Source organism: Schistocerca gregaria, chromosome 6 (genome assembly GCF_023897955.1).
Source record: "Schistocerca gregaria isolate iqSchGreg1 chromosome 6, iqSchGreg1.2, whole genome shotgun sequence".
NCBI classification, from domain to species: domain Eukaryota; kingdom Metazoa; phylum Arthropoda; class Insecta; order Orthoptera; family Acrididae; genus Schistocerca; species Schistocerca gregaria.
The window spans coordinates 307,145,250-307,158,799 of record NC_064925.1 but is presented as its reverse complement, the minus strand read 5'-3'; the positions used below and the strand labels follow the sequence as shown (position 1 = coordinate 307,158,799).

Here is a 13,550-nt window from a genome sequence, read left to right as displayed (position 1 = left end):
ACAGGACAGGAGTGAGACAAAGGTAATATACTTTGTAAAGGTTAAAGGTGAAAGCACAATTAAGAAGGTGTGTTAGACTTGAGCAAAATGCAAATTAAACCTAAGATGGTCAAGCATTAATTGAACTGAGGTGGTTAACCACAGGTAAAAATCCATTATTTAGAAGGAAAGGTGACAGAGTAGTAAATTGGGAACTAAGCTTCCTGAACCAGTATGTAAAATTAATTACTGTCATGCATGAAAGTTGTGAATACTTTGGACCATGCCAAGCTTAAAGAAAGTGTCATTTTTAACAACTTGTGAAGGATGGTGAAAAGGAGGCTGGCTGCATGTGCTACACATCGGAAGGTGAGGGCAACTACCATGCCAATTCAAGATTTGAGACAAAATGTACTGAATACTAAATCTAGGGAATTAATGGCAGTAGATTTGTTTGGTCCTTCATTGATGTTAAGAAGAGGGTGTAGTTATAGTGTAATGACACACAGGTTTTAAAATTTTTCCAAACTCTGTCCAACCAAGTGGACTCAGGATGATAAATTGGAAAAGGTTTTGTTCCCCAACTGGGTATGTCAGAGGCCTTGCTGTCAGACAACGGACCACAATCTGTGTCAAAGTAGTTCAAGCTGTGCATGGAGAACAATGGTGTAAAGCACATTAAAATTTCAGCTTATTTCCCACAAGGGTACCTAATTGAGAGAGTTGTGAGGGAGATGAATAGGTTGTGCTGGCCTACTACCCTAATAAACATGGATCAACAATATGCCTACATCTGAGACAACTATAAGTAATTTACAGCATGAGGATACTGGGCCTGCTCCATGTGAGCTTATTCTGGGGGCTGAACCTAGTAATTTGATAAAGGAAGAGGCTGAGTTTCCAGTTACTCAGGAACTACCTGCTCAGGAGAAGGAGAAAAGTGGGAAGGGTCAAATGAGGAAAAAGGCAAGAGAAATGAAGAGATTACATGAAAGTGGGCTCAAATCTGTTGTACTTGAAATTGGGGACTTATTTTTTGTGAATATCAAGAAGCAGTCAAAGAAAACAGAAGGGTAAATAAAGAAATTTTGGTGTGTGTACCGTGGGCCATTTGAAGTAAAACAGAAACACCATGCAAATGAGTATTTGCTAGCATACCCAAGATCTAAGAAGGCATTTGGTTTGAGAAACATCACAGATCTGAAATTATATATGTGATGTGGATTGTTGGGAGAAATTCTCCTGCATGCACACTTTATGGTAATATAAGGGTAGTAACAAATTATCTCCTAGGAGAGATAGTGATGATTTCAGCAGAACTTAGGAGTTAAGCTATAAGGTGTTATCAGGTAATAAGCTTGTGGAGGGTTGAATTATGATCAATGTCTAAGTTAGGTATGGTTTACCACATTGGTGTGGGAACATAGAACTATTGGTTGTATCCCCCAATAATATTGCTGCCCTACCACATCAAGAACAACTGTATCTTTGCCAGATCAATTCTTTGTAGTACATACTCTATGCTACACACACTGTGTATACTTTACAAGAATAAAAGCATTCATAGTAAGTGATGGGAGTGCGAGTGATTATTTATTGTTATAATTTACCATGCATGCTCCCCACTACCTACAGTAGTGACCCCATTATTTTCTTTACAACTGTGCCATGAAGTACTGAGTTATGCTTGTGCTGGCACACCACTGATCACCATGGGGTACAAACTTCTCACCACGAAGAATATGTCCCACAACAGTGCTTCATCGCCTGGCAACACTACAGATTATTTATTTGTGCATTTATTTGGTGATCTTGCTGATTCCCAGATGATGAAACCAGTGCAACTGTGCTTCTCAAACAGGCAACAGTGTTCCCATTGCTTCAACAACCACCAAACCAGGGCATCCTTACCTCTTGCCAAATGGGCGAACACATTCAATTTCAAATCTAGTATGATGTTATCATTCAAAGTGGTGAGACAAAGATTGCCTCTTCCTTTATTAACTGTGGTACATCAACAATGACCATACACTGTGAACAATGGCTGCCTGCCACTTTCCCCACTTCTCACCTAACCAGCGATACTAATATACCGATTAGTGACAGTGTTAATGAACTACACCACACTCATTTTCATTCTAATGACTCAACACTTATTGACAATCCGGGTGCAATGTACCAAATTATGGACATCCTCCAGAGTACTGCAACTGTTGACAAACAATCACCAACATATATGACTGCCTTCCACTGTAAATGACCAATATTTATGGGTTACTGTGGACAAATCTGTCCTACAAGTGAGCTTCCTGCCCCAGACCATGTTTTCCCACAGCCTACGCCTAACTTTACATTCCGTATGATACCACAAACACCTTGGTGACCTCACACTTGTTATGGTTGTGTCACAACCCGTGTCATGACATCACGATGGTGCCACACCAACAACAGCTGTCCCATGCTCTGGGCCACACCTGCCACATGATTTCACTCAATAAGCAGGCACACCGTGTCTACCTGCAACTGCACAGGATTTTCACACCTTGCAAACACAGCATATCAATATGATGAGCCTGACCACAACTATGACCCACACACAATGGGAACACAAGGAGTACCTACAACAGCCACCATGTTGGGTGACCTACACGGGTGTGCCATCCAGTACAATTGCCACCAACCAGGACCCGTCAACCATGCCACACTCCTTAGTACCCCACAACAATGCCATCCTCCATGACGCTGATGATAATTGGTACCGACATCCACATTACTGACACATCTACTACAACTACCACAAAATGATGCCAGCTGCCACCTCTATCAGTGCTACCGGGCAGTGTTCATGAACCTGCGCTATGTACTTTGCACGATTACAGCAACCCCATACTGGTCCCAGCCCCCTGCCACCATGTAGATTACCACCAGCCACACACCAAATTACATCTGTCACCACTATAAGCTGATTCTCCACAAGTATGGTTCACACTCTGTGAGTGCAGGATCCAGTTGGCCAGGATCACAGATAATCACAACGAGCTTTTGGTGCTTTTGAACCCCTCCTCACCAACACCAATCTTATCAGTGAACTTTTATTGCAAGCACCTACCACAGACAGATACAAGACAGAGAATATGCTAATACTACAGTTCCTGTCACATTCACCTAGACAACAACTCCACCTAGCCATCACTGAGATGTCGCTGGGACACGATACCCTGTCAGCACTCTGGCCCAGGTTATGCCTCCAAATCGACACAAATCTCTTATAAGATTGTGCTCTCTGGTCACTATGGCTTCTCAAGCTGCCTGAAAACTTACAGATGGTCATGATAATGCATGAGGACAAACTGCTCAAAACCCAGTTATGCCCTGCCAACCGGATGCTTGCCCTCACACAACATCACACCTTAATAAATAATTGTGTCGGCTCCGGCACCAATGTCAGCACTTACTGCATCTACAGCCAGCCTGGGTCAGCCTGCACATTGGCCATGCCCACAGAGACCACCACACACTGCTAACTGCACAGCGTCCAGGCAACCAACAATCACCGACCTGCTCCAATCTCAGCCAAGCCTGTCCACGCCACACCCACAGCAGTCTCACAAGACCTTGCTGAGGCTAGGCACCAACAATCACATACTGTGATGGACCAGGTGCTGTGTTTGTTGTGGAGTGTAAACAACCACCCGCCGCATTCATACCTGACCATTGACCCATGCCTAACCGTCACAACAACTCACCCGGCCAGGATGCTGTGTCTACTCAGCCACACTCCCCCTACCGTTTCCATGCACACTTCAGTGCCAACAAGTGCCACTGTCATACACCCTGCAGCTACCCATGCTAGTACAGCAGCCTGACACAGATTCATCAGGTCGCTCCTCTGCCTCAAGCCACCTCGCTATGAAATATGACAACTCTCATTGTATCCCGCATCTACATTCTAATGACATCTGGCTCTTCATCTGTGACAACCACCTTAGGGCATACTTCCCAGTGAACATGGGTGCCAATGTTTGCTGCCACCTCAGCTAGCATCTGGAAAATGTACCATCCGCTACAGAGCTACACACCACAAACAATTCACTGATTCCCGTGATAGGTATGGCGTCTATCACAGTTCAACTGGACAACCACACCTCTCGCCCTTGGATGTTTTTCATGGCCACCAACGTAGAGGCAGTATTGGATGTAGATTTTTTGAGTCATTATAACCTGATGGACCTGGGTAGAGCCTTAGTACTACATCACGATGGCTGCATGACAATCACTGGAGTAAACAGTGATGGACAAGACTCCACCTCCTCCTCCTCCTACCTCTGAAACAGTACCGGATCTCAAACAGGTGCCAGGCATTGTTTAAGGAGCTTAAAACCATGATTACTGCATACGCTTACCTCTGCTGCACCAATGCTAGATCACAAGCAGTTAAAAAACACCTCCACAACTACTGATCTGAGCTCGTGGCACAACTGCACATCACACAGCAACAGCTGCTGTCACATCAGCAACAAGGAGAACCACCTGCCTGAGATGCCACTGGGTCTTCAGAACCACAGGTCATTCCAGTGCCTCTTACTTCTGGTGACGATGTTCCCATGAGTGGGCCATGCAAAAACAGTGATAGTGCTCTTGCAGGCGGGAAGAGTGTAAACAGTAATATCACCTCCACAAGTGGCTCATTTTGCTCACATGCTACTCCATTTCAGCTTCATAAAAAGATTAATACTGCCCTTGGCCCATCTGTCCGATGCTGGCCCCACTGCCTCTTTCCTCACAAACTAAAAGTGGCCAAGGCTGCGATTGAGGAACTGTTATGCAAGGGCAACATGAGGCCATCAGAAAGTGTGTGGGGCTCTGCAGTAACTATGAGAATGAAAAAAGATAAAATGTGGCACCTGTGCGGGGAGTACAGACATTTGAATGTGTACACCATCATTGATCGTTACTCCATACCCAATATTTTGGACTTCTCCGAGGAACTGGCTAGTGCAACTATCTTTAGCATGATCAACTGCAAAAGAGCGCATTTGCAGATGCCAATGGCCACAGAGAACATCCAAAGATGGCAATAATGAACCAATTGGACTATTTGAATTTCTCTTTATGTCCTTCAGACTAAAGAACACAGCCCAGACTCGGCAACGGTAAATTGACGGCTTGTTTTTTACCATGCCCTTTTGTTATTGTTACTTGGACGATGTAATTATCTTCTCACAAACAGCTGAAGATCATGAGAAACACCTCTAAACGGTATTTGAAAAACTAGCACAACATGGCGTTCTGGTCAACGAGCACAAATGCCAAGTCCGGCAAAAATGTGTTACATTTTTAGGCCACCTTGTCAACACTTTGGGCATCCACCCAGTCCCAGAAAAGATAGACTGAATCCATAACTTACCATCCTGATGGACTATCAAGAGTTGTGCCATTTTTAGGGGTAATTAATTTTTACTGACAACACCTCCCTCACGCCACACAAACACTTCCATCGCTTATAAGGTCACTCCCTGGCAAGAATACGTCAGGCAAACTTAAGCTCACTTGGACTCCTGCAAGCAGCTTTCTAGATCATCAAAACCAAGCTCGTTCAGACCACCATCCTGGCACTCCAATCACCAGACACCCATATGGTGTGCCAGTGATAGGGCAATTGGGGCGATGCTACAACAGGAAGTCCCCGGTGCAATCCAGTCCCTATGGTTTTTCTCACAGAAACTGAACAACTCCCAAAAACATGTGGTCAACCATTGATAGTAAGCTTTTGGCATATACAAAGTAGTTCGATACTTTCAAGATGACACTGAGTATTGTCCGTTTACTGTCTACACAGACTACTGCCCTCCGGCTGACGCTATTGAAAACCCACCAGCCAATACCCCTCCACCCTCGATGATTCCGGCACCTGTACTTGATTTCAAAATATACTGTGGACATCCACTACATACGGGGAACAGAAAACATGGTGGATGACAACCTCTCATGACTTGCCACCACATCGACACACCTTGACTTCAACCAATTAGTGGAGGCACAAGCAACTGATAGCAACCTCCAAAACCTGCTATCTGGACACACAATGGGCCTCCAGTGTAAGGAGTGCACTACTGCAGGCACAACTAAACTAGTTTGATGCAACTCATCTCATGATAGGCAACAACTGGTCATCCCACAGAACTTCAGGAAGACAGTTTTCATCCTTCACAAATTGTCTCACCCTGGACTACACCTGACACTGAAACTCATAACAGAACATTTTGTTTGGACTAACACTAAACGGGACTGCATTGCATGGATGAGAGCCTGCATGTGACACCAATGGGCCAAGACAGGATGTCACATCCAACCGCTCTTCTGGATATTCCCCATCCTGAAGGGCCATTCCAAACATGTCCACATAGACATGGTGGGGCCATGCCCGGATTCAAGTGGATACAAGTACATCCTGTCAGCCATAGACAGGACAACTCAATGGGTGGAGGCCACACCTCTGACTGATATCTCAGCTGATACTGTCACCCAAGCTTTTGTCACACTACGGATTGCATGCTTTGGCTCCCCAGAGTGTACAATGGCCTGTACAAGCTGTTGAAATGAGAGCCAAACACTGTTGATATCTTGCAAGCTGGAAAAATGACAAGTATCACTGAACCACATAAAACTGGCGTGGACTTTAGCACCCACACTTTGTGTTTACCCCCCACCAGCCCCAGCCCCAGGCCCCTAACGCCAATTTACAGTCACTCTAGACCTGCAAGACTACCTCCCAGAAGAAATTTCCATAACCCTCCAGGACTGACTACTCATGGTTAGGGCCAAATTTGACAAGAGACAGTCAGGCTGCAGCAAGATCTTGAGGTCATTAGAGCACTCCATGCCCCTTCCACCAACAATCGACAAGGTGGTCTGAAATTTTCTTTGGATGACTACCACTTCATAACGATGACTGGTATCCCAGACACTGTTGCCAGCAGACCAACAGCCGCACCAGCCAATGCACCACCAGCTACCAACACCTCAACAGACACCACCACCACCGCATCGGCACCACCACTGATGTAGTGGGCCAGCTGCCCTTTATGGCCGTCCAGGCACCTGGCAGAATACGGTAAGTCGGCACTGATCATTGCCAGCAGGACAATGCATAATGATGTACACCAGTCACTGTGCTCCGCATTTGTGTGTGTGTGGGGGGGGGGGGGGGGGAGGAAGGGGGGAGGCTCTGTTGGGATGAAGAACCACTGGCTCTATCCCCCAATAATATTGCTGCCCTACTGCAGCAAGAACAACCATATCTTTTCCAGATCAGTTCTCTGTAGTATGCGCTGTATGCTGTACTCATTGTGTATATGCTCTAAGAATAAAAGTATTCACAGTAAATGATGAAAGTGTGAGTGACTATTTATAATCGTAATTACCATGCCCGCTCCCCACTACCTACAGTGGGAGAGACTGCCTATTAAGTTGTGAAGAGTACATCTTTGTTTCTTACATTTTATGTTTGGCTTTCTAATAGAATAAGAATGAGTATATTTGCTTAAATGTCTCAATGATTACTTTTAGAAAACTATAAGATATATTGTTACTAATATGATAATCATTAGCAATCACACATTTATTTTGCTACCTAGTCTAAATTGAAATAGTTTGATGTAGCACACAAATTATTCTTGGAGGGAGTATTAAAGGTATAGGGAACTTTATTGTCCATTTCAAGGGATGAGAGGTTTCTATTCATACATGTTACCAGACTGAAATGTGGGTCAGATACTAAAACCAGTGTTTGTCTTTGCTGGTTGTATTTCACATTCTAGGAGCACTGGAAGGGCTACGAGACTAGGGTTCAGTGTGAGCAAGCATTTACCACAATGCCGATGACACAGAGGAGGCAACCAAAGCCTTGTGTTTGCCAGAATGAACATTTCATTGTATTGACGGAGAAGAGAGCCATAATCAATGGACTTAGTGTATAATTTTTGTCATTTTTGTTAAACTTAACATTACCACTAAATTAACATTTATTGAAAGCTAGAAAATATGTATTATGTACTTTTGGTATGCACAGTTGTTAATTAGTTGAATCATAAAGAAGGGTCCAAAGTGTTTAGAAGGTTCCATATATGGGCAAGAAATTTTATAGTATTTGAATTTTCATTGGTATGACATGTGCTATTTTTCATTAGACTAACATGTACTTTGTAGATTCAACTTTTTCATTTTAGTTTTATTCCACGGTAATTTTGAGATATGTTTCTTTGCACTGACTTTTACAGTGTCCTGTTTGCCAAAGCAAACACCAGTGGGAGCATTGGGGGAGTGGGGGAGGGGGGGAGGGGGGAGGGAGAGGGGGGGGGGGGCGGGGAGAGGTAGTGAAATATTGCAATGGCTGTCTCCAATATGAATCTTTACATGGAATGTTAATATAATATAGTTTTTCATGGGAGTTTGTAATATTTTTGTGGCTGATTATTTTCAAGAGGATATTCAACTTTGTGTGCCTTCAGTACATAACCATTGTTGTGACTAGTTTCTGATGATCTAACAGAAGGAGAACATGATATGGGCAGTCAGAAGCAAAGATTTTCATGAAGTTAATATTATTATTGATGTTTGTGGTGCATAATTTTGTTTTAGTGAGAGGTAAAAAATAAATAAATTGAGCTGAAATTTAAATCAGAGAATGGTTTGTGCAGCCAGGTTACAGTTGTTAGTGAATGATATGATCACATTGAAAGGACATGCACAATACTGTAATGAGTGTCAACTTCAAAGATGCTAAGTCTCTTCTTATAAGGTTGGTAATGTCAGAGACGTGTTTGACAAGCATGAATATGAAATATAAAGCTCTCCTGTCCCACACTATCGAGTACTGCTGAAGCACTGTAGTCTATACTGAAAAAAATAGCTCTTTGATACAACACAAATATCTCTCAGTAAATTGGAATGGTCTCTCTTCAGGAATGCTGTTAAATTCCATGGATAGTTATTTATGATTTATATCAATTGATTTCCAGGAGGTACCAAAAGCAGATTCTCAACTATATAATGTGAATGTTAGAAGTATTACATACCTGCAATCATACATATTTACATCTATTCAACCATGTTTGGTCCTTAATCTGTCACTGTCAACTGTGTAAATTCTACGCACACATGAGTTTAGAACTTCTGGCCTACAGCTTACCTGTATCAAGTCATCAGTCTCGAGGTCAACAGCAGCTGTAGCCTCATCTAGAATCAACACTTTTGTCTTGCGCAATAGGGCTCTGGCCAAGCAAACCAGCTGACGTTGCCCAACACTAAAATCACAAATTTGACTCATTATTTCATTTTTTTAAATATCTTGTCTTATTTAAATGTATTGCACGTGTATAGAGAAATATTTGTAATTAATAGGGAAAACTAAATGAAACACACATCAGGGCTGAGGCCTTAGGAATTGAAGAATGAGTGAATGCAATGGCCACCAGCCATAGAGTAAAAAGTGATATATTTGGAATAAAATTAGTAAGCTTTCCCAGTCACAAGCAAACCATCTACAGACTGAGCAATATATTAAACAATTTAATATTTGAGCAATGTTTCCTATTCAATGACTCACTATGTTCATAAATTGAGTAACACAATTTGGAAGTTGTTTCAATATATGTCTTGATTTGCCCTCCCAACTTAACCTGACAGACTGTCATTCCTCGTGCGTCAATCTTTTATAGTATTGTGTGCATATGAGAGGTAGTAATAAAATTTTAAACTACCACTTTGAAACAAGAAAATTATGAAATTTATTTTTTTGTTTGTTTGCAGGTACATGTTTGTAATCATGGCACACATTGAAATTCCATGCCACTGTACCATAGCATGCTGCAAAAGCAGCCAAAACAAAACAATACACCCCACTGATAAAGTGGGGTTTTGTACAGTAATTAATTTTCTGCATTTGAAGAGTAACAGCACTGCAACAATCCATACTGAGTTGGTGGAAGTGTATGGAAACAATGCATCACGATATGACACAGTGGTAAGGAGACATATATGCTTCCAGTTTCGTCAGATGAGACTGATGACTAAGGACAAATTGACAGACAATATTTTCCTGAAGAATTGGGAATTGCATAGAAATGTAAGGCCTCCTGCTCAAACATCAGTGTTGATAGTGAAAAAAGTGAAAATCTGTCATGGCTCATTTTTCATCTTGCAGAATTCTTTGCAGATAAAATATCTCACAGCAGCTGGGTTCTGCAAATGCTTATACTTAATCAAGAGGCCAGTGAAATTGAAGCAGCAGCAGAAATGTTGTAGCTGTGTCCAGCCAATCCAGATTACTTCTATAGCCACCTAACCAACATGGATGAGTGCTGTGTGTCTCACTGTGACTCTGAGAGAGAGGATCAAAGCCAGTAGTGGAAACTTGTGGATTCACTGCCAAAAATGAAGATGACCCAGCCTCACTGGGCAAGGTGATACTACATGGCTTTTGGGTCTGCCATAGTGAAATGTTAACCAAATACACTCATAAGAAGCAGACTGTCACAAGAGTATACAACGAAAATCTCCTGACATAGCTATGAAAGGCTGTCAAGTGAAGCATCGTAGCAAGCTGCTCAGGAGTACATTTTTGTTCCACAACTCTGCCCCAGCATATTCTGTGCAGGACAAACATGCTTGCTGCTGTTTTGGGCTATTAAATTTTGAATCAGCTGAATATTCTCCTGAGATAGCACCCAGTGTCTACTTTCTCTTTCCTCAAATGAAGGTGCCATTGTATTGTATGCATTTCAAGAATGACTACAATGCAATTTTCAAGATGAAATGTTTCCAGAACACATTAAACACAGATGCCTATGATTAATATCTCTATCAAGTCATCCATCATTGGAGAAAAAGAGTTAGCACTGAAGGCTGAATATGGATAGAAGGTTCATCATTGCAGCTTGATTTCCTTCTTCAAGATGATTAAGTCTTAATGATTACTCCTTGGAAACAGAGCATTATATTGTTATAGTCATGTCCAAAAAGTATGTATCATTTTGGGAAACAACTCAGAAAAACATTTCTTCAAACCAAAATTTATTTTTACAAGAAAAAGAATTCTTTAAGTTACTTTTCTACATAGCTGCCACCATTGTTCAGACATTTGTCGTAGTGGTAAATCAACTTTTCTCTGTCCTCTTCATAGAAAGATGTGGCCAGTGAAGTAAGCCACTGCTGAACATTGACTTCTGTGTCATTATTGCTGCCAAATCACTTTCCTCCAAAGTCATGTTTCAAGTTCAAGAACAGGTGGTAGTCAGAGGTGTGAGGTTTGGTGCGTGTGGAAGGAGATCAAACTTCTAAGGAGATCAAACTTCTCCCAACTGAATTGTTGAATAAAATTGTGAGTGACACCAGCAGAATGGGGACATGCACTGGCAAGTAGCAACACAGTGCCTAGACCGAGCATTCCATGCCTCTTGTTTCGAATTGTGCACCAAAGTTTTCTCATTGTTTCACACCATCACACCTCATTGATAGTTTCACCTCTGGGAAAGAACTCAAGAGTCAAAAAACTATGTTTGTCCTAGGAAATAGGGCACATGATGTCTTGGGAAAAGTGAGTGTCTTCACTGCATCAACTGTTGTTTTAATTCTGGAGTGACATTACAAAGCCAAGTTTCAACATCAGTCACAATTTTGTTTAAGAATTCATCTCCTTCAATACTGTATTGGGTAAGAAATGTCAAAGTACTGCCATGTCACTTCATTTTGTTGACATCCATAAGCATTTTCAGAAACCAATGAGAACACAGTACGTGAAGATTTACATGATTTGTGAGACTCTAATGCAAAACAGCTTTTGAAACATGTGGAAACTCATCCCAAAGCATTTTTATTGTGAACTGTGTTTTCATGAAATTTCTACTTCACTTTTTCAATTAAAGCAGTCAACAGAAAGCTGCACACTCCATGCTTCATCATGGACATTGAATCATTCCTCACTGAATTGTTTCACCCACATTCTTAGCATTCCATCAGTCATTACATTTTTACCACAAATCTCTACAAGTCGACAATGAATTTCATGGCTTAACATTCTTTGTATAAACACAACATGACCCTTCTATACTAGTGGTAATGAAAAGACAATGAACCTGATATATGAGTCTGACTGTGTGGAACTTCAACACTAGTGATGCAATGACGATAGAACAAAATGATACGTACTTTATGGACATGCTCTGTAGTTCAGATTTTATGTAAGGTGTAACCTTCACAATTAATACTATGATTACTATGAATTTTATAAGAAAAAATTACAATTTGAGTTTCCTTTCTACCTGAGATTCTCACCACCTTCAGTAACCTCATGACTGAGGCCTGCAGCTTGACCTTCCACAAAAATCTTCAAATGTGCCTGTTCTAGTGCATGCCATACTTCCTCATCTGAATGCTTGTTGAAAGGATCAAGATTGAGACGCAATGTCCCAGAAAATAAAACTGCATCTTGAGGGATGATAGTGAGACATGACCGCAGAGCATGTAATCCCAGCTTGGTTACATCAACATTATCAATCTCAATTGAGCCACCAGCTGGTTCTATGATGCGGAACAGCGCTAATGTCAGTGAAGACTTGCCTGCTCCAGTTCTGCCAACTATTCCAACCTTAAACAGGCAAATTAGAAAATTCAGTAAATTTGGTAACTTATGTTTTGCAAATATATGTGTAACAAAGGTCTAAATTTCAATTATTTTTTAACCTTAAGAATACACAGAGGATAGAAGAGAACAAATACTTATTTCATTAAGCATACCTTACAAAAACTCAGAAAAAATGAAAAATTGGATACAATGTCAATTGCAATGTTTTAAAAGCTGTAGCTTTAGCTATTGAGCATATATAGATACTAAACACTAGGAAACATGAAATTATTTAAAACTTGCTAACTTCCTTCTGCACCAAGAACCACAACATGGTAGTCAGTATTTTATTTGTAACAAACTTTCATCCACTTTCTGTCTCCTGATGGACCATGTCAATGTGTAATCCTACCCAGACACATGGAAAACGTCACAGTCTGCATACTGTGACTCCTGATTTGAAAACTAACATGTTATATGGAAGTGACAGTAGAACTTTTGTTTTCGTCATCACATCAGTGTGGGCATGGGGGGTGGCCCCATCCACTAATGCATTAATGAAAGGTTTTGGAAAAAAAAAAAAAAAAAATTCAGGAAAAGGAAGATCAGTGTTTAATGCAACATTTTGACACATATCCCTAATCCTCTGACCATACTCATAGACAAGCTCATAAATAACACCCCTCTCATCACCAAATATCGTCTCAGACTGGAAAAAACTAATCACACCCTTTTCTGGGCCTGGGAATGAGAAACTTCATTCCCACAAACCTTTTTACTCCTCTCAAAGTGGCATCCCATTGCCTACTCAATGTATGAAACAGCCTGATCCACCCAAAAGTCATACCTATTCTTAGGGACCTCAAAAAAATTGCAATTTGCAATAAATTCAAATATACATTTGTGGCAACTATCAACGATGTCGCGTATAACATCTTTGTTTTGAAAG

At 41.4% G+C, this 13,550-nt stretch overlaps 1 protein-coding gene across 1 annotated transcript in view; it reads right to left on the bottom strand.

Moving 5' to 3' along the window:
- The window catches only part of LOC126277930 (multidrug resistance-associated protein 1-like), a 333,662-nt gene that overhangs the window by 10,364 nt on the left and 309,748 nt on the right, over positions 1-13,550 (bottom strand). Inside the window, exons 28-29 of the mRNA XM_049977507.1 lie at positions 12,300-12,625; positions 9,170-9,284 (exon numbers count right to left, since the gene is read on the bottom strand). Of these exons, the coding sequence (XP_049833464.1) occupies positions 9,170-9,284; positions 12,300-12,625 (441 nt within the window). The remainder of the gene's footprint in view (positions 1-9,169; positions 9,285-12,299; positions 12,626-13,550) is intronic.